At 42.7% G+C, this 18,404-nt stretch overlaps 2 protein-coding genes across 2 annotated transcripts in view; one reads left to right on the top strand and one right to left on the bottom strand.

Moving 5' to 3' along the window:
* The window catches only part of CCDC146 (coiled-coil domain containing 146), a gene marked incomplete at both ends in the record, with an annotated part of 70,399 nt that extends 63,362 nt beyond the window's left edge, over window positions 1-7,037 (top strand). The window contains 4 exons of the mRNA XM_080363709.1: window positions 2,460-2,588; window positions 4,020-4,157; window positions 5,528-5,776; window positions 6,834-7,037. Of these exons, the coding sequence (XP_080219835.1) occupies window positions 2,460-2,588; window positions 4,020-4,157; window positions 5,528-5,776; window positions 6,834-7,037 (720 nt within the window). The remainder of the gene's footprint in view (window positions 1-2,459; window positions 2,589-4,019; window positions 4,158-5,527; window positions 5,777-6,833) is intronic.
* Window positions 7,038-8,672: 1,635 nt separating this feature from the next.
* Window positions 8,673-18,404, bottom strand: part of GSAP (gamma-secretase activating protein) — a gene marked incomplete at its 5' end in the record, with an annotated part of 46,637 nt that continues 36,905 nt past the window's right edge. Inside the window, 7 exons of the mRNA XM_080344282.1 lie at window positions 8,673-8,800; window positions 10,063-10,156; window positions 10,305-10,409; window positions 12,332-12,393; window positions 13,548-13,667; window positions 14,810-14,904; window positions 15,473-15,543. Coding sequence (XP_080200408.1) covers window positions 8,700-8,800; window positions 10,063-10,156; window positions 10,305-10,409; window positions 12,332-12,393; window positions 13,548-13,667; window positions 14,810-14,904; window positions 15,473-15,543 — 648 coding nt within the window. The 3' untranslated portion in view covers window positions 8,673-8,699. The remainder of the gene's footprint in view (window positions 8,801-10,062; window positions 10,157-10,304; window positions 10,410-12,331; window positions 12,394-13,547; window positions 13,668-14,809; window positions 14,905-15,472; window positions 15,544-18,404) is intronic.

Raw genomic sequence — 18,404 nt, 5'->3', positions numbered from 1 at the left:
TCATCCACACACCTCTTAAATTATCATAGCAAGAAAATGGTCTGGTTTGGCATGACTCAACACACCTGTTGGCTGTTATTTCAACCATTCTTCTAGTTACCTACACAGAAAGCTTAATAATTTCTTCCAGATTTATTCTTCAGAAACTGAAGATAGTCCCATAGCTCTTTTTCCCCCCCATCTTTAAAAATAATTATAATATTCACCCTTTTCTAGTGGTCTGTGTACCTCACCTACCTTCCCTGACACTTCCATTCAGACCAGTCCCTTTATCTCGCTATGTGTTCCCTCTCATCTCTTCATTCTTCAACAATTCCTCCTGACTATTACAATCAAACATAGAAAAGCCTCTCTTGCAGAGCCTTTTCCTATCCCCTGTGTCACATCCCCTCCAAGAAAGAACTTTTCTTGGTTTTAAGACTAGAATCTCTTGAAACTCAGATAAAGTCTTGTCCAAGGAAAACACTACACATGAGGGGAAAATAAAGAAAAATGCCTATCATCACATGGTTGAGCACACACAGAACAGTGTGGTTATTTATAAATGTGCTTTGTTGTCCATTTTTTTGCATTAGCCTGCTTTTAATCATTCTCAATTCTTAGTGCATTTAAAGTAAGCCTAGTACTTAAGATCAACATGAAACTTTTTATGGATTGTTTTTTTCTGTTTTGGGCAATGTTTTTGCCACTTTAGTCCTTCTTCTCTAAATTATCTATTCAATCTTTCAAAATTTCGCTTGGCGAGCTGTCCCTAATCTCATTAAGGTACCTCTGCCTCTAACGAGGCATTTGCAGCTGAGCCAGTGATTGAGAAATTTGGCCCAGACAGCAAACACCCCTGGAAGCAGAAAGCATATCTGCATCCTGTTGTTTGTCCTGGTCCTGCTCTTACGTTCTTCCGCCCTGTGTATTGTTGGCCTTGAGTTTTAGTTTATAACTGAAATCAATCTTTCAGTACCCAGTTTTGCACTGAATGGTGTTCACTTTAAACTGAATCATGATTTGACAAGGAAATTGTTCATTACAATTATTTAAGGTTTTTATTTTGCCTGCTCTCAAAGTGTGAAAGAAAGAGATGCACGACCATGTTTTTACCAGAAAAATAAGTGCTTAGGACAAGTGTTCTGGTAATGCTCTGTAATCACTTGAGAAGATCTGTTAGTTTTCCCTTTTCCAGTTAAACATGACTAGTTAACTTTCAGTGAACAAACCCCATCCCCACAGCAACATCTAAACATTTACTTTGTCTTTTTGCTGACTGCTCATGACTTCAAGAGCTGGTGACCACTTATTTCCTTAATAATATCGCCTGCAATTGATGGTTAGCATTTGGAGCAACTTACTTCAGTCTTGTTATGTTAGAGCTAAGAGATCAAGGCTGGAGTGACAATGCGCTGACAGATGGCCAGGTGCGTATCAAAGCACTAAACCCCACCACTGTCAGTCTTGCAAGTCCAAACATGAAGAAATGGTCCCTGTCACTCCGTCTGCCAGAACTGCTGCAGAGCGTGGATGTCCATCCAGTGTGTTCTGGGAAGCGTTACTCCATGGGAAGTTCTCGCATCGGAAAGGTCAGGGAACACCTGCTTCTCTGAGTCCCAGGAGTGCCACATTGCTCAGTGTCACCACTGAGTCACTTCAGCACACGTGCCTGGGAGCTTTAACATGGAAAACCTGGATGCAGGGCAGTAGGACTTTCAGATTTAACTTGCAACCAAACCGTGAGGGACCTGTATCCTTCCTACATCCCTGAATGGACCCTGTGGGTCTAACAGAAGACTGTAGAGAACAAAGGAAGAACCCCCACCTCAAACAGCTGGCATAGAGGATAAGACGTAGCCTGAGGACAAAGCAGCAGGTGGGACTCAGTTTCTGGCAGACTGCAGGGTTTGCTTCCATTCTGCAACTGTCACACCTTCCAGTCCAGGGCTCTCGTCGTGATACTTGGTAACTCAGAGAAAAAGCCTCTTCTGTGTGGCTGAATTATTTATACACAATTTTAGGCTGTTGTGTTGCACATGGAAAAGGAACAAAGGGAAGGAGTGTTCAAGACATTTAAACCATTAATAAGATGAAGCTGATTTACATTTGTGCATTATAGGGAAGACCTTGGACACAATCCACTGTTTTTCAAATTCCCCTTCGTTAGCAACAGGACAGGACAATGACACACTTGACCTCTGGTTTTGCAGGGGAACATTTCCCAGTGTCTGACCAGTATTGTTTTGGTGAGTCCTACACTGCCTGTGCATCCCAAACCTCTCCCAGCAAGGCTGGGTCTTGCTTCCAAGCCCAGGTGCTGGCAGTGCAGCCCCCACCAGTACACCCAGGACACGTTAGTGTGGTTCTCCTGGTGCAAACTGGGGACACTGAGACCTTCCATCTCCGGTCATTTAGTAGTAGCGGAGCTTTCAGCTTTTCATCTGAAAAAATAACTGTTGTGGCTTTTTATTTCCTAGTATTCCCAGTGCAAGGACAGGATCAAACAGATGGAGGCGACCTTTACTGACCCCATGAACGAGACAAGAAAGCGAGACTTAGGAGGGACGGACCTGTCTCCACCTGAGCTGCTAAAAAAGATTGAGCAGGTAACATCGTTTTTCATGTCACCAGCTCTCAAGTCAATTGACCCTTTTTAGAGAAAGAAAATAGTATCTTTTATTTTTAAAATAAACTGGCTAATAGGAGCTCCAGCTCAGCATCTGCTTTCCAGGAAAACTGGACGTGGGACATTTTGACTTCTCCCAGCAGAGGCTGGAGAACAGGAGCAAAACATGTGTTCTGTGTGGTGCCCCTGGCTCCGCAGCATCCTCTGCTAGCTGGTCCCGTCACATCACTCACACCGCACTGCAGATGCTCCTGATTCACTACGGGAAGGCGCCAGAGGAAAATAAACACAGAATAATAAACTGCTAGTAAATGAAGTTGTCACTCTTGTGCAAGTGGCCCTCAGTTGTCCCACCACACCACATAGGCTGTGAGTGGGGGCAGACCCACCGCCCTCTAACTAAAGCTGCATACGTGACGTGGGATTAAACATCCTCCTCAGGCTTTGGCTTTTCTGCTTTGGTGCCAAGTCCAACAGGGAGTCCCAGGACAGACAGATCTTAGTGGAAGCAACTGCCAGGGGAGGCTGCAAAATGAAGTGAAACTCAAGGTCCAATTTCAGGGCATATGTGTTGCATATGGGGGAAAGGTAAAAGAATGGAATGAGCAACCACGGTATTTTCTTATGTATGTTGTCAGTCTCATTTATAGGGGCACAAAGCTCCCCTCACTGTATTTAGTGCTCAAGGGAGATTCACACAGGGCTGTGAAAGTATTAAAGTGCTGGTGACCTGGGAGCAGCACACACCTCAGCCCTTCTTTTGCAATCCAGTTTGTAATGATTTACCATGAACAACTCCCAGTAGCTGCTTGAATTAGTGGAGGTTTTTGCTTTACTTTCACCTGTTCCTGGACAGGAGGGAATCTCCACAGAGCCAAGCAGGTGCTGGGTTTCTCCCCAGCCCACACAGCAAATAGCCACAGTTCTCGGAGTTGTGAGATAAGCTTATAAGTTTGCTTTCAATCTCCTTGTGTTTTGATACTGCTTTTAGTTGCACTGTACTTTGGTTTTTTTTTAGCAGCAGGAAAGAAAAGGTATTTAAAGCAAGAGCTGAAACCTTCTCATTATGGTCTGACTCAAGGAGCCAGAAGATTAAAAAAACAAAATCAAAACAAAACTGGAAAAAAACCCATTGCTTTTAAAAAAAATCACAGCAAGGCAGTAATAATGCTGGTGTAATCCTCTGCCACCCAAAAGGGCGTGGTCTGGTATGAAAGAACTGTACAACTGACAGTAACTTTGCCTTGATACTTGGCAGAGACGGTGAAAAATTTAAGAAAACTGATGATGAAGTGCTTATTTATGGCTGTTCACCAGTATTATCTCAGCAGCTCTCAAAGCCTTTGCCGCAAAACATTGCGTTGCACTTTCCCCTGCCGTTTACTTACACCCTGTGCTCTCCTCACTGCAGCTGGAGGTGGAGCTGGTGCAGAAGGAGGAGAAGTTGCTGGAGATCGATCTTCTCTACGAGCAGGTTTCCCAGCTGACAGACGGAATCCGTGCCACAGCAAGGAGCGGGAAGCAGGACATGCTGCTGTTGGCTCAAACGGTAAGGAGGGCATCGCCCGCCCTGCTTGCTGCCTGCACAACATGAACTTGAATCCAGGCAAGGGGTAAGATGACTCACTTGCAAATTGCAAAACTAGTGGCTGGAAATATTGATAGGCAAGTCATATGTTAGTCTCCAGAAATTATAGACTTGTAGTAATAACAGGAATAGAGACACAGCAAGAGCATTAGGTGAGCGTACTTTCTTTTTTGAAAGAAAGTTGCATTATGGGTAGCACCTTTCACCAAAACACAGGATTAGTTATTTCTTAGGTTAAGCACTTAGAAACCTGTGAGAATGCTCCTTTCGCATGTGTTTGCCCTTTCACAACAAACACATCATGGAGAAAAAGAAATAGGGAAAAGCCGGGTAAGTTCTATATCCCTCCAACAAAGAAAAAGACAAACTCTGTATCTGGCCCAAAGATTCTTTGTTATTTAGGTAGGGAGAACGACACAGGAAAGAAATACTTTCAGTACAGTTACTTTTATATAATTTTGGCTATTTCCTTTAACTACCAGTAATATTATTTGGGGAAGAGCAAAAATCCTCTCACCCCCAACCTCCTTAATGAAAAAGCTCCAAATAGAGCAGAGCTGAATGAAAGACAGGAAAAAATGCAAAGTAATTAACGTAAAACAAGGCCAGGGTTGATTTTTTTCTTAGGTGTTAGGTTTGGCACTCTGAAAGGCTTAAGGCAAAACACATCTTCATAGTAAATCTTGAATTTTCCGCAGACGGAAATAATATGGCTTTTATTGGGGTTTGTGAAATCATGGCTGTGGGCTAATAAACTACTGTAAAATGGCAGCATGTCAAAAGTTACATTTGATTGCTCTGACTCTCCTGATTCCCTGTTAGTCACTTGGAAAAAGACTACTTGAGTTTTGTGGGGTTTTTTGTTTCAATAATCTCCAATCAGACGCAGGGATTCCTGTCCCTTTCCTCTTCTGACCACCCACCCCCCAGGACAATTTCACAACCCACAGTCCTGCTGCATCCACATTATCACTCAATTCTCTTGTAAGGATCAGGCTTATTACGCCTTTATTACACAGTTAATTGTGCACCAGGTCAATGAGAACTGGGATACAGGCTTAGCTATTCAGCTAAAAAGGGTGGGAAGTAATTACAAACTTGCTTTTCTGTATCATGGAGAGTAGCAAATGTGACTTGCTATGCCACCAGTTTCTGTGGATCCAAGTATACCCAGAAACAGATTCTGTTTCATTACATTTTCCAGGATGGAACTATTTTTTAAAACCAAGCCAAGCTGGCCTTGTTTGCATGTACCTAAGACTTAGGTAAGTGTGATGCCCAGAGCATCTAAAGAGAAGCCCCAACTACAATGTGGTTGTTACTCATTCCAGATGAATGAACTGCAGAGGAAGTTAAAGGAGAAAACCAAGCAGATGATGGCTCTCGTTGCAGAGCTCTCCATGAAGCAAGCACTTGCCATCAAACTCCAGCAGGAAATGAGAGACAAAGAACAGTTTTTGGTGACCGTTTCATCACTGATAGATCAAGGCCTTCCCCCTCCCAAAGAAACAGAAATTGAATGGTTGAAGGTTTTACGCAATGAGAAGATGCAAAAAGATGCAGCTGAAGCCAGAGCTAAAGTGAGTTTTTGCCATATGTTGCCCTTAGATCTTCAGCCCCATCTTTCCTCTGGTCAAGTTTGTCTTTCTGCACACACAAGATCACATTACACTGAAAGGAAGACTTCCCTCCAAATATTAAAGGAATTTGTGTGAGCACATTTTGGGATAACAGGTGGTATAGCCATCAGCGAAGTGTTGCTTTCCATTTGACTCCAGGACTCCACAAGAGCTGGAGTGTGGGGTCAGGAAAAGTAAGTTCAGCATCTTCCACATACCAGATGTAGTGAACATCAGATCAGAAGTATCATGACATCAGATTACTGGGCATGACAGGGGGTGGGCAGCACAGCAAATGGTGCTTCAAATTCTACACTGTTGGATACTACAGCTCCTTAGCTGAGGCCATCAGTGGTCCCTGAGCAGAGAGCACCCAAAGAATGAAAACTAAGTAACAAGATGCGTGTCCTGTGGGTGGGAAGTTCGCTTTGCTGTGCGAGCGCTTAAGTTGGTCACACCAAGGGAATCGGAAACATGCACAAAGCTGGGAGAGGAATACATTGTGTACACACTTAAATTTGAAGTCAAACAGAACTGCTGCAGTAAAACTGGTTTAGAATAAGAAACTTATGTTATTAGCACTTCTCATGCTGTGGTTCAGTTTCCTTTCAGTGCTGTGGAGACAAGCTCACAGCAGCACCCGTGTTCAGGAACAGCTGCTGTCAGCATAAATGTAGTGATGTTTTGAAGCATCAGAACTATTCTCTTGTTCCCAAGATTTTCTATGTACACTTATAACTTTTCTATAAATTAATCTAATCCGTTCACAAAAAAAAGAACAACATTACAGGCTCAAACTGCATAAGATTTATAAGGACAAACTTACACCCACATGGTCAATAACTCAGGCTTTCCTTTCACTGAACACTTAACACAAACACTCCTCTGGGTTTCCTGGTTTGCTAAGGACCAGACTAATGGTGTGCCCTCTGTCAGACATTCTGTACATCGGCTCAGGAGGGTACCGGAGTTCCAAAGCGTATAATCACTGAGTGATCACAAGGTGTTTCTTTCACAGCGTGCTGCTGAAGAGGAACAAGCAGCAGGGCCCGGCTGTGTCCACACGACAGCTGAACAACGCCCGACCGCCTACATCCCGGACGATGAATACAGCCTCCCGCTGCCGCGGCCCTACGGCGCCCGGGCTCCCTTCAAACCCAGCGAACCCGGGTCAAACATGAGACATTTCAGAAAACCTGTTGAAAAGCCAATTGAAATCTGAACAGACAGCACCTGAATCAGGAGAGGCCGCTACCAGCTGCTGAATCCCAGGAGGAATGTCTGTTAGCGTTCAGCCAAATCCCATCTTGAAACCAAAGTATTATAGTTGTTAATCCCAGAAGCACAGCTCAAATAGTCAGTGACAAGTTCCCTGCTGGTATCCCAAATGCAGTGCAGTATTTTAAAGTGTTAAGAAGAGTGATCATCATACTACATTTTTTCCAGGTGAAGTTTTATTGCATCTGATAATAATACACTTCATTATGAAGAAAAGGCTAGAAAATCTTCTCTTTGTTACTAATATAATACAAAGTCCCCATCACTTACACAAATACACCAACACAGCTTCCTGCCAGACAAATTTTGTTTTCAGAAAAATATCCCTTCCCTCTGTGCACTTACTGAGAAAGCCAAAATTCCGCTCCACTGATGGCAACAACAAGGGAATGACCAGGAACTTGCTAAGCCCCTCCTGAGAACTGGATCTTTTTATTTCACTGGTAAGGAACAGGAAGCATCCGCGGAAACTGCTCAGGGAGCATAGTTGGTTGTTATTGAAAACCTCCAAAATCTATCGAACTGTCAATGTGTTTCACTAGTCTAACAGTCAAACTTAAATAGGTGTTTATAAGTCCTGTAAAGACTGCAAAAATCCTGCATGCCTGAACTTCAGATTTTCGTTGCATAGCCAACTTGTATTGCTATTTGAAATTAATGTCATAGTTCACAACAAAAACAACACACCCTAACACTTGTTCAGTTATATACAACTAAAAGTTGAGAAAAGAAGGAAAAACAACCTCCATAATTTCTCTTTGAAGCTCAGATTTTAACTGTAAAAGTTATAAGGCAAGAATTAAGTGAAACTCTGTCCAAGCCACTGTTAAGATAAATTTCCAAATAACTTTTCTTATCCTGTATTGTTTACAATATATTATACATATCTTTAAAAACCCTGTCATATGCACTTCAAAGGGATTATATTTTGTGCTAATTACAAAACTGAATATATTAGAATCCAACTCAAGGCAGAAGTACCATAAGATAAGACGTGACCACCACAGGAATGAATACATCATCACTGATGAATTATATACAAAAACTAATCCACTATTTGTTACTCTTCTCTGCCTTACATAACACCACCAAGGAATCTTTCTGTTAAACTAAATGAGTAAACAGTTACCAGTTTCTTATTCCTGTACAATACAACTGGATCACCATTTTCAGGAATGCCCATCTTGTTAAAATAAATGACACTAATATCAATTTTCACAGCATGTTTTGATACCTACTGTAGTTCTACATGTTCAACCACTTCAAAATCAAACCAGACATCTATTTCAAATCTGGGTTTCTGTCAGATGCATTTCTCTGGGTTTTATCTAGAAGTCAGTAATTTCAGCCTTAATATGTTGGGCCAAGCACTATTTTGAGTAGCCTATGTCAGTAATGGTGGCTACCCAAAACTGCAGATTATTTGGGAAACAACATAACACTTAAGTTAAGAAAATGAAAACCAAAAAACCACACCAAAACAACAATAAGACCACAATAACAACAAAACAACACCAAAAAACCCAAGACATTAGTTGCACACTTCTGTGCGAATACTTTTATACGAGCACCACAGCTAGACAGCCTTCTTCAGCAGCCTGTTATTTCAGGAATATTTGAGGCCCAGAAGCATCACAGTGTGTCTGAGTGCTGTTTCCTCTACAAATCTTACATTAACGTGGTCTTGTTTTTCATATGGATGCACACCTAGGAAAACATCATGAGAAAGAATTTACAAAATTGTGTTCTTGTACACTCAGTCCTGCAGTATATTAAACATCTTCATCTCCAAGGCCAAAAGATAAGGTAAGAGCTGGCAATGTGTTTTCATTCACCTGCAGCTTTAGTGGAGTCATCTGGGTGCTCACCCACCACCAGAAACTTTCCTGCTACTGGGACATCAGTCAGTGATGTCCCCTGTGGATGGAAGCACGTCCAGCTGAGGCCACTAGACATTTCCACACTGATTTCACACTGGAGATCCAAAACAAGAGCTCAGCACAGTGGCAATGTTAGCGCTAGGACATAAAATGGATCGGGGCACATTCTCACACACTTCTACATGGTTTAACTCTTTTTCCTTCCCAAATGGGATAATGTCCACACATGGATAATTTTGTTTTAGCCTTCAGGTCCTTATCCTGATTTTATTTTGCTTACTAGTATAGGCATAGCCAGTAACATGAAGCAGTGCAATGCTTCTCTTAATGCACCTTTTTCAGTAGAGTTCAAAAATCTTCAGATGCTTAGATTTGTTCTATGCAGCAAGTGCCCCAGCCAATTTGAACTGTATTTTACAAAAATGAACAGATTTGAGGTAAAAAACACCTGTTACTTCAGAGCAACTCCCAAACCAGTGAGACACAGGTACTCTTTTCTGAGGTGGAAGATCTGATTTTGGTTGCCTCTTAGCCACCATACTTTATAAATAAGGAACAAGCCCTTCTTCCCAGAATTACTCAGGAAGCAACATGACACTTAAGTGACATGGAATAACAGCTACCTCCATGCTGTACAGCAGGGGTGTCACACTCACTTTCACCAGGAGCCATATCAGCCTGCAGTTACCTTCAAAGGGCCTCATGTAATTTCAGGACTGTATAAATGTAGGAGCAGTTACATTGATACAGTCCCAAAATTACATTCAGCTCTTCGAAGGCAACCATGAGGCTGTTGTGGCCCCAGTGAACACAAGTGTGACACTCCTGCTGTACATGAACCACATTTCACTACATGTGTTCTGAAAAATATAAGTTTGCTAATTGGATTCACTACAGAGAGGATCTGGATGAAAGGACACGGAGTGAAGATGCCCCTGACAACTTTCATCAGCAAAAAGATGACCAAGCTGACACATTCAGACATTGCTGCAGTTTCAGAACTCATTTATGTCAATATCATAAGGATACAACTCCACATAAGAAAAAGGTAACAACTACTGGTCTTCCAAAGTACAGAATTAACATTACCTTGATTCTCTATCTCTGCCAGCATGTTGGTCAGGTAGTTCAGTGGCAAAAACTCTACAGGGACTGAGAGTCTCTCAGGGATAGGCCTGCTGCACTGTAAGGGAGAATATTTCAGGTTAGTTCACAAAGCTGCACAGTACCAAGTTTCAGTACTACCTTTAGTGTTTTAAGATCTCCACAAAGGCCAGGAATCTCAACATTGTCAAAGCAAAAGATTTTAAAAATGGCCTACGTGTTCTTACCTGCCTGCTCCCCAGCTTCTCAAGCAAAAGTTTCACATATTTCCGTGCAATGAGATTAGCATTTACTGGATGATTCCAACACTGGCGGACCTTTTGACCAAGAGCCTAGTAAGCAAACAAAAAACAAAACCAAAAACCTCAGACAAACACAGGACAGTGGAAACTTCAGAGGCAGAAAAGGAAGAAAGAACCTAAAACAAACCCCAGGCTGTAATACACATGCTTTGCTTTCAGACACTGATGACAGAAGCTGAGATGTCATTTTTAGCCATGGAGCCTTGGTTCCAGAGCCAGTAACTAAGAGATTACAACACACTCCCAAAATGTGGGTAGCAATCAAATCCTTGCCACTCGGTGAATTTCTATTCATCAGTCCATCCCATGACCTCTGCCCCACTTTGCATGTGTACTGAAATATTAAGTGAGGCTTAAAATGACTGTCGATCCATTACTGTGACTCCTTACTTTAGGTGCATTCTTCTCCCCAAGAATAGCAGAGATGCTCCGTTCAGAACAGGGCTTCTCTCAGGCTCTGTCTAGGGAATTTACAGACACAGGATGCCAACAAGGAGAGATACTGGGAACACAATTTGCATCCCATTATTTAGGGCATCACCTGGGAATTGACACAATTGATTCACATTCCTAAAGGCATAACAGATTCAAACCCAGATGTCCCCAATCTTCCAGTCCTAGCCAATAAGCAAACAAATACAAATACACTGTGAAATCAGCTCCACCTTCTGCTCCTTTCCCTATCTAGATCTTTTTTCACCCCCTTACTTTTAGTTGCTCTGCAATACAGGCTGCTGAAAGAGCTCACTTAGGAAATGCTGGACAGTTTCAGTGGTGCTTAAATACTTGCTTCTGATGCAAATGAAATCATCTAGTGAATGTAACCTGCTAAAAATAGTCCAAGTCACCCCAAAAGGTCCTTTTGGCAAACAAACTATTCTCTGCATTTTTTCCCAAAGCTGTAAATAGATACAATAAGGCACTGAGTCCACTGTAACTAGCAGTACATGTTCCCTAAAACCACCACAGCTCAGCCCCTCGGTCAAAGCAGGTTGGAATGGTGTTCCCCACCCACCAGGCCTGGGGCCAACAGCTCTGAGCAGCCCCACACTGACCCCCGCTCACCAACCCCTGCCCAAAACAAGATACAGAGGACAAAGCACCTCTTGTGGTGTTCTCCTTCCCTACTCCCTCTCAAAAGTGCTGCCAAATAAAGAGGCCCTTGTTCGAGGAAAACCAGAGCAGCACTTCTGGCCATCTGAACTATACGTAACAGCCCATGATAAATAATAAACAATAAGCAATTTATGTTGAGAAAACCCTGCTGTACAACAAGGCATTCCCTGAGGGGGATCCCTGGTTCCCCTCTGCTCACTGAGATGTTGCACTTCCTCTGCAGAGCTGTGATGTGCACTAAGAACAAAAGGGAAAAAGGAGAAGTCAGTCTCCCATTCTGCTGGAACTTTTAATGGAGCATCAGCAATTAATTTCAGCATGTGGCTAAATGAGTCACCTTTCCAATGGGTGAGGCTGGGAGATTTCAGAGGGGGAGATCTCCCAATACAATCCCCACCACAGAGTTGTGGTATGATCAGATTTTACAGCTTTTACTGTACCAACTTATGAACGTATCTGATAAAATGAATAAAACCATGTGCAGAGGTCACAAACAAGAAAGGCATTTTTGGATGATAAAAAAATACATTCACACAAATTCTCTTTACACCCCATTAAAACCTTTATTGCTTTATGCAGATGGTTACTCAGCAGAACAGTGCCAGCCTTGTCAATGTGATTGCTGCAGGGTACTGGAGACACCATGAAACACTCTGGACAAATTGTTCATGTAAAAGTTACCAAGGTACTCTACAGGGCATGAGCAGCAGACCAAGTGCTGAGGTTCAGGTTATACCTGTGGCCTGTATGAATCACAACCAAGTCTCCCATTGGCTTCATCCTAATGAACAGGGGAGAATTTCCTATCAAATCCAACATCCAAAGCTATTAGTTACCTCTGGAAGCCTCATGACAATACTGAACTTTAGCTTTTCATTCTTCTCAGTGTCATCCAGATCTACAAGAGAAAAACAAAACAAAAAAACAAACAAAACAACACAACTCATACCATCATTAGTGGTAACCACATAATCAAAACTTTCAACTATCACTTAAGACATTCTGATTAAATATTATCTCTATAATCTTAATTTTAAATAAGGCCCATTAGGGGTGCTATTTATGTTTATACTGTTTACATAAATATTTTTCCTGTGTATTTTTTACATCACTTCACGACTTTATGTAAGTATTTACACAGTAATTCCAATATGCTTTCATTAAGCAGAATTTCCCCATACTTATATTTCATTTACCAAGACCAGGCACAGACTAATACTGCACATCGGGTCCATTTTCTTGAACACTGGAGAAGTAGCACATTACAAGGAAACATGGTTGCAGCTCTTGGAGATGGTATCAGGTGCTGCTGTGTCCCAGGAAACTTACACTACAGTTCTCTCTTCCTCCTTTCTGATCTTGAAAAGCAAATGAACACAGGTGTGACACTACCTGGGCCCACAACTGTCAGTCTGTCTCACTCCCTACTTCATTCCAAACCCTTGGGCCCTTCTTGATGACTATTTGGGTTCACACAGAACAGATTTTAACTCCCACCTTTAGGTAACCTTACATTTTATCTAGAAGATATTCACAACCTCAGTGTTTACTAAGAATATTAGGATTCAGGTTCGGGTAGGCTTTTGTTTACTTATTTTGAATTTTTACTTCCTAACACTGAGCTTCTGCCCTTTACCAATGCCAGCACTAGGATTAACCTGTTCCAAACATAATTAAAGCAACAGCTTAGGACTGGATAGCAGACTAACTTCCATACACAGGTGTGCACTTTAACAGAGTCACACAAATTCCACAACAAATTCTATGATCTTCAGTATTCAGTTTTCTATGAAGTCCCAAGTGGAAAAATTATAAATTCCAGTTCTCCCCAAACAGACATTTCTATGTCTACTACAGTGATGCTCAATCTTATACTCTGAGCCCCAATTTTCCCCTTTCAGCTGTGCAGCACCATCAGCTACAGCCCTCACTGAAAAAGCACTCTGGATGAAGGACTGAGTCTCCTGGGCAGTAAATCCTGTATCAGAGTTTGAACAGCTAAAAGGACATCGTTCCCAATTAGCTGGCTGGTAAGCAGGAAACTCTCTGTACCTTTCAGCAATTTCCTGACACATGTTTCTGTCAAATGCAAGACTCCATTATCAATGTAGTGTAGGAGGGTGTGCAGAGGGAGACATCGAACACCAAGCCCCAAGTGCAAAGTGTGAAAACCTATAAAAGAAAGACAAACTTGTTTGGTACAACCACATGTATTTTTTTCTAAGTCTGTATTAGAGGCTGGCATCATTCTAGCTAAATGCAACACTCTCCTTAACGTCTGTCTGTTCCTAGTTGGCAAAGAAATTAGTTTAACCAAACGTCATATAGTCTTATTTAGGCATGCCTTAAGTCCTCTCAAGCACAATCATGACAGAAAGAAGAAAGCCAAGGGGACTCAAAACAGTCATTCCAGTCATGCACAGTCATTATCTCCAAGCTGTTGCCTTATATCTGAATTGTGTTATTAATTTGTCTCCTATCTCCTCCTTTCCTCCCAACTAATCAAAAACTGAGTCCTCACCACTCTCAATATGTGGCTGCCACCCACACATTCCCAGAGGCAGCATTAAGACTTGAGTTTCTGACTTTACATGAGCCAGATGATGCTCTTGAACCACATTAAACTTACAGGGCAGCATTTGCACCCACACAGTGTAAGTTTGAGGGACAACCTCATACCCAAAACAGTTTCAAAGGCTAGAGACAGATCAGGAAACACAAACTACAAAGATTCAAACAGAATCAGAAAGCATTAAGAAGTTGATAAGTCTTTGCATAACAAACATAAGCAAATGCTTTGAAAAGACTAAGCAACAATGAGGAGCTCTAGGAAAGGAAAGTCTGCTAGCAAGATCAGCTCTTCTGCCAAGGCTGGAGGAAAGCCTTTCAGGATAAAACTGTAAACTATTGGCAGGGCAACAGCATGAGAAAAACAACCCAAAAAACACACACCACATTTTTTTCTCAAGGACAGGATTTTACTTTGTAGACAACTGAACCTCAGTGTCATGGGCTAAGAAAAAGATATATATGAAAGAAGCATAAATCTTAGTTCTGAGCTAAGGCTGCACCTAAACATTGCACTAGAAGCTGCAGACAGAACAAAACCTCTGACTTCTTGTCTTTATTTGTAGAAACTACTCAGTTTTGTTTCATTTCACTTACAGGTGTCTTCCCCTATGTAATTTTCTTGAACAGACATCAATCCTGCCAAAGCTAACTCAACACACATGCTGCAACTAGTGCTCTTCTGGGAGGAATTCATAGCACTGCTCTCCTCACTTATGACTAAACCAGCAGCGGACAGGACTTACCAGGAGGCAAAGGCAGGCACAAGCCACTTGCAGCTTCCAAAATGCGACTCATGAAGTGGAACACTGCGAACTCCGCTGCACTTCCTCGCTCATCACTGCATTTAAACAAAGTAGCAATGTATTAGGAACCCCAGATGCCCAGATCCCCAGATCCCCCTGAGATAAGGTAAATTTGTTGTCCTACATGTGCTCTAAATGAATGCATTTTGGGTGAATTGCCATGGGATGCAACCTTGTTCACTTGGGTGTTTGTCTCCTAACAGCACTTGCTGTGCAGTGCTGACAAAGTCAACACATTGTCCCCTTTCTCCTTCCCCCACTGCTACACATTTACAAGTGTCTCCGCAGTATCTGATACCAACAGCAATAGATGAGTTATTCTGAGTGCTGGTGTAAGTGACCTGGCTTTAAGTGTTCAACACCCACTGCCCAGCTCAACACCACTGTGACCTCAGCAGCTTTGAACTCCAGCTGCAAAACTGATTAATATTTATGTTGGCTTAGAGAAGGCCAGCAGGATCATCAAAAACATTATGTGACAGTCATGTTGACATTCCCAGTAGGGTAAGCACTGTCAGCTCAAGCCAGTAGTACTGCTGAAGACCAAAATTATGTCCATGATTTAGAAGGCAGGCTGAAAACTTTAACAAATGACTTGCTCACAAGCAGAAGATGCAGGAATGAAGCTGGTGTCTCCTCCAAACTTCTTTCATTATTCGATGTACCAGATTCAGCTAAAACAAAAACAGAAAGGACTGAATGTTTCCAGAAGCCTGTATACACCAGGTCCTTGGCCTTCATTCATTTCATGCACTAGCTTATGTTAAAAAAACAACTTATCATGAGACTTCTACTGAGACTTCAGTAAATATCTCTTTTTCTTAGGGGCTTAAAATGTAAAACTGATTAACATTTGAGTTGTAACTGAGTTGCCCTATGCCAGAAATTGAAAGTAAGTGTTTCCAGTGCATCAAAGCATTGCGCAAGACATGCCACATCTTAACACATGGTGCCTCTTGGGAATCAACTATCTCATGCTCCTGCATCAAATTCTCAAAGATCTGTTTGCCATGAAAGCAAAAACTGCACGTCCAAGTGGCTGAGCATTTGACAAGGAAAGGTCCCCAGGGCCCAGACAAAACTGGATGATGCAGGCAGTGGAATACTCCATTTGTTGATACAGAAGGAATCACAAGTTGAGTCCTGGTAAGGAGGAAAGACAAGACAAGCAAATGCCTCTCCTCCTCTAACGAGTTTTCTTTTTGTCCACAGTGAAGTACAACAATCCCTTGGCCCACACTGTCACATCTTAGTGCTCCCAGGCTGACATCCAGTGCACTGTCAGCACACAAAAGCCACAAGCCCAGGTCTCACTTGGGCCTTCTAAGCTTCTGCAGCTGGAAAAGAGAAGCCACACATGAAAGAGCTGAAATAACATCCTCTAGCCAGCCCCTCCTGGCTGTCATGTGTAACCACTTCCGTATCTCAGCAACAGAAAGGGACTCTTCCTCTGCACCTTTTATCTCTGTGCCTCAAAGTGCACTAATCAACCCCAGGAAACAAGTCTAGGCCCCATTTTGCAGAGAGGTGTCACATGTAGTTACAAACTCGTCACCCCAAGACAAACAGAATCTAGGAATCCTTTTCCCCACTCTTTTCTCATAGGCTTTGCCCCTTCCAACTATTAACTTAGCACAGGCTCTGAGCAAAAAAGAAACAGGACACACTGGAGAAGTTCATATGCAAAGGCCAGAACAGGAATATTGGTCTTCAGAAATGCTCGCAAGTGCTTTCCTCTGCACCTCTATGAGGTAGCACCTTTCCCCTCCACCATTCCATTCAGCCTTGCACAGCCACCTGATGCAGAATAATCACATAATACTTTCCACCTTCATACTTTCTGGATGCAGTGGAAAGCTCCAGTTTAATCTGCCTGGAGTGTAGCATGATTTTCCACTCATTTCCCAGGAAATGAGTGGTTTCCAGTTTTCTGAGAAGGGTCACAGGAACCACAACTGCTGCTGGAATGACTTCCATCTCTGGCCAACACACAGGGTATAGCCTCTGCATTGGGAGCTACAGCTGGATCTGAAGGTCAGTGTTCACAGATTCACAGAATGTTAGAGATTGGAAGGGACCTCAAGAGATCATCCAGTCCAGTCCCCATGCTGGAGCTGGAACACTTAGATGAGGCTACACAGGAAGGTGTCCAGGCGGGGTCTGAATGCCTCCAGAGTGAGGTGAACGGAAGCTTCTTCCAGACTCCAGAATCACCTCTTACTATTTGTACAACAAAAACTTTTCACAGGTATGATACTCCAGAACCAATATTCTTCGCTTAGCAATACAGCAAACCGTACAGCTTCTGCAGAGTATAGAAAGGTAACTATTAAGCCATAGTCAATATAGCTTTCGTGACATACTTAAATATTTGTGACATTACACCCTCACCAACAGCACTACTTGCTTTGGTGATCAGCCACAATCAACACTATAGAAAATACATAAAGAGAAGCTATATTCCAAACTTGTTTCAGCACATGACACATATGACAACGTGCATGGAAGAAAGGAAATATCTGTTTTCTAGAGGGAGTACAAGCAGCTTCCTCACCAAGGCTAGCAGTGGGTCTCTGGGGGAACCAAATTAAGAGCTAAGCCCACACCTTCCAGGCAAAGCCATTTTTTATTTACTAACAAAGACATACCCCATGAAGCTTTCCTGGGCAAGTATCAGAAACCATTTCCCTTGGACTGCTCTAAACTAGTAAAAGAACAAATGATCCATAGCAAAACAGTGCATGCAGTAGGGCCTAGGCTGACACTTGCAAAGCAGCTTGCTGTCTCCAGCCATCTACATTTCCAAGCAAAGGTTCTGAGCAGGCTAAAGTTCCACTAAGGTCATTTGGAACCACAAGTTCTCAGCTTCTGTGGCTGTTCCTACAGGAAAGACATGGAAGCAGGCAAAGAAAATACTCAGGACCAAAGGAGAAATGGGAGTAAGACAAGATTCCCTCCTGCGCAAGGGGTATTACACAGTCCTTCTTCTGAAGAAACTTGAATCCAAATGGTGTCTGTCTTCTGTTCCTCTGCAGCTGAGGCCACTTCAGATGACAGCTCGCCACAGGCAGCAGCCAGAAAGGTGCAGCCACAGCAGCAACTGTCAGAGAACCTTTAACAGTCTACTCTGGTCCGCCTCTTGTGCCACAGGCTGGTTGTTCCCTCTGCCTCCTCTTCCACTTGCTGTCAGAACAGCAAAGGTCACACTGTTTCTGTAAGTTATGTCCCCCCTTCCCTGCCCTGCTGAAATGGAAATAATGAGAGAAACAGATACAGAGTAAAGCTGAGACACCGGGGAGAAAGAGAACATGGACATGCAAACCACTACTGCAGGCAAAGTGGAATATGAACTGGTAACCAGGCAAACTCAGGCTCTGCAGTTCTCCTTAGCAAACATGGGAATTCCCACTGAGACATTTCATTCACACTTCCCCACACTACTTCTCTGTACACAAACACACAGTTCTGACAGCAACCAGCCACTGTTGTTTTATGAGAAACTGTTAATGCCCCCATGTCTCTGCTACTTTGACTT

The sequence above is a fragment of the Nesoenas mayeri genome, assembly GCF_963082525.1.
Source record: "Nesoenas mayeri genome assembly, chromosome: 1".
Taxonomy (NCBI): domain Eukaryota; kingdom Metazoa; phylum Chordata; class Aves; order Columbiformes; family Columbidae; genus Nesoenas; species Nesoenas mayeri.
The sequence above is the reverse complement of the archived record's forward strand: the minus strand, read 5'-3'. Positions and strand labels throughout refer to the sequence as shown.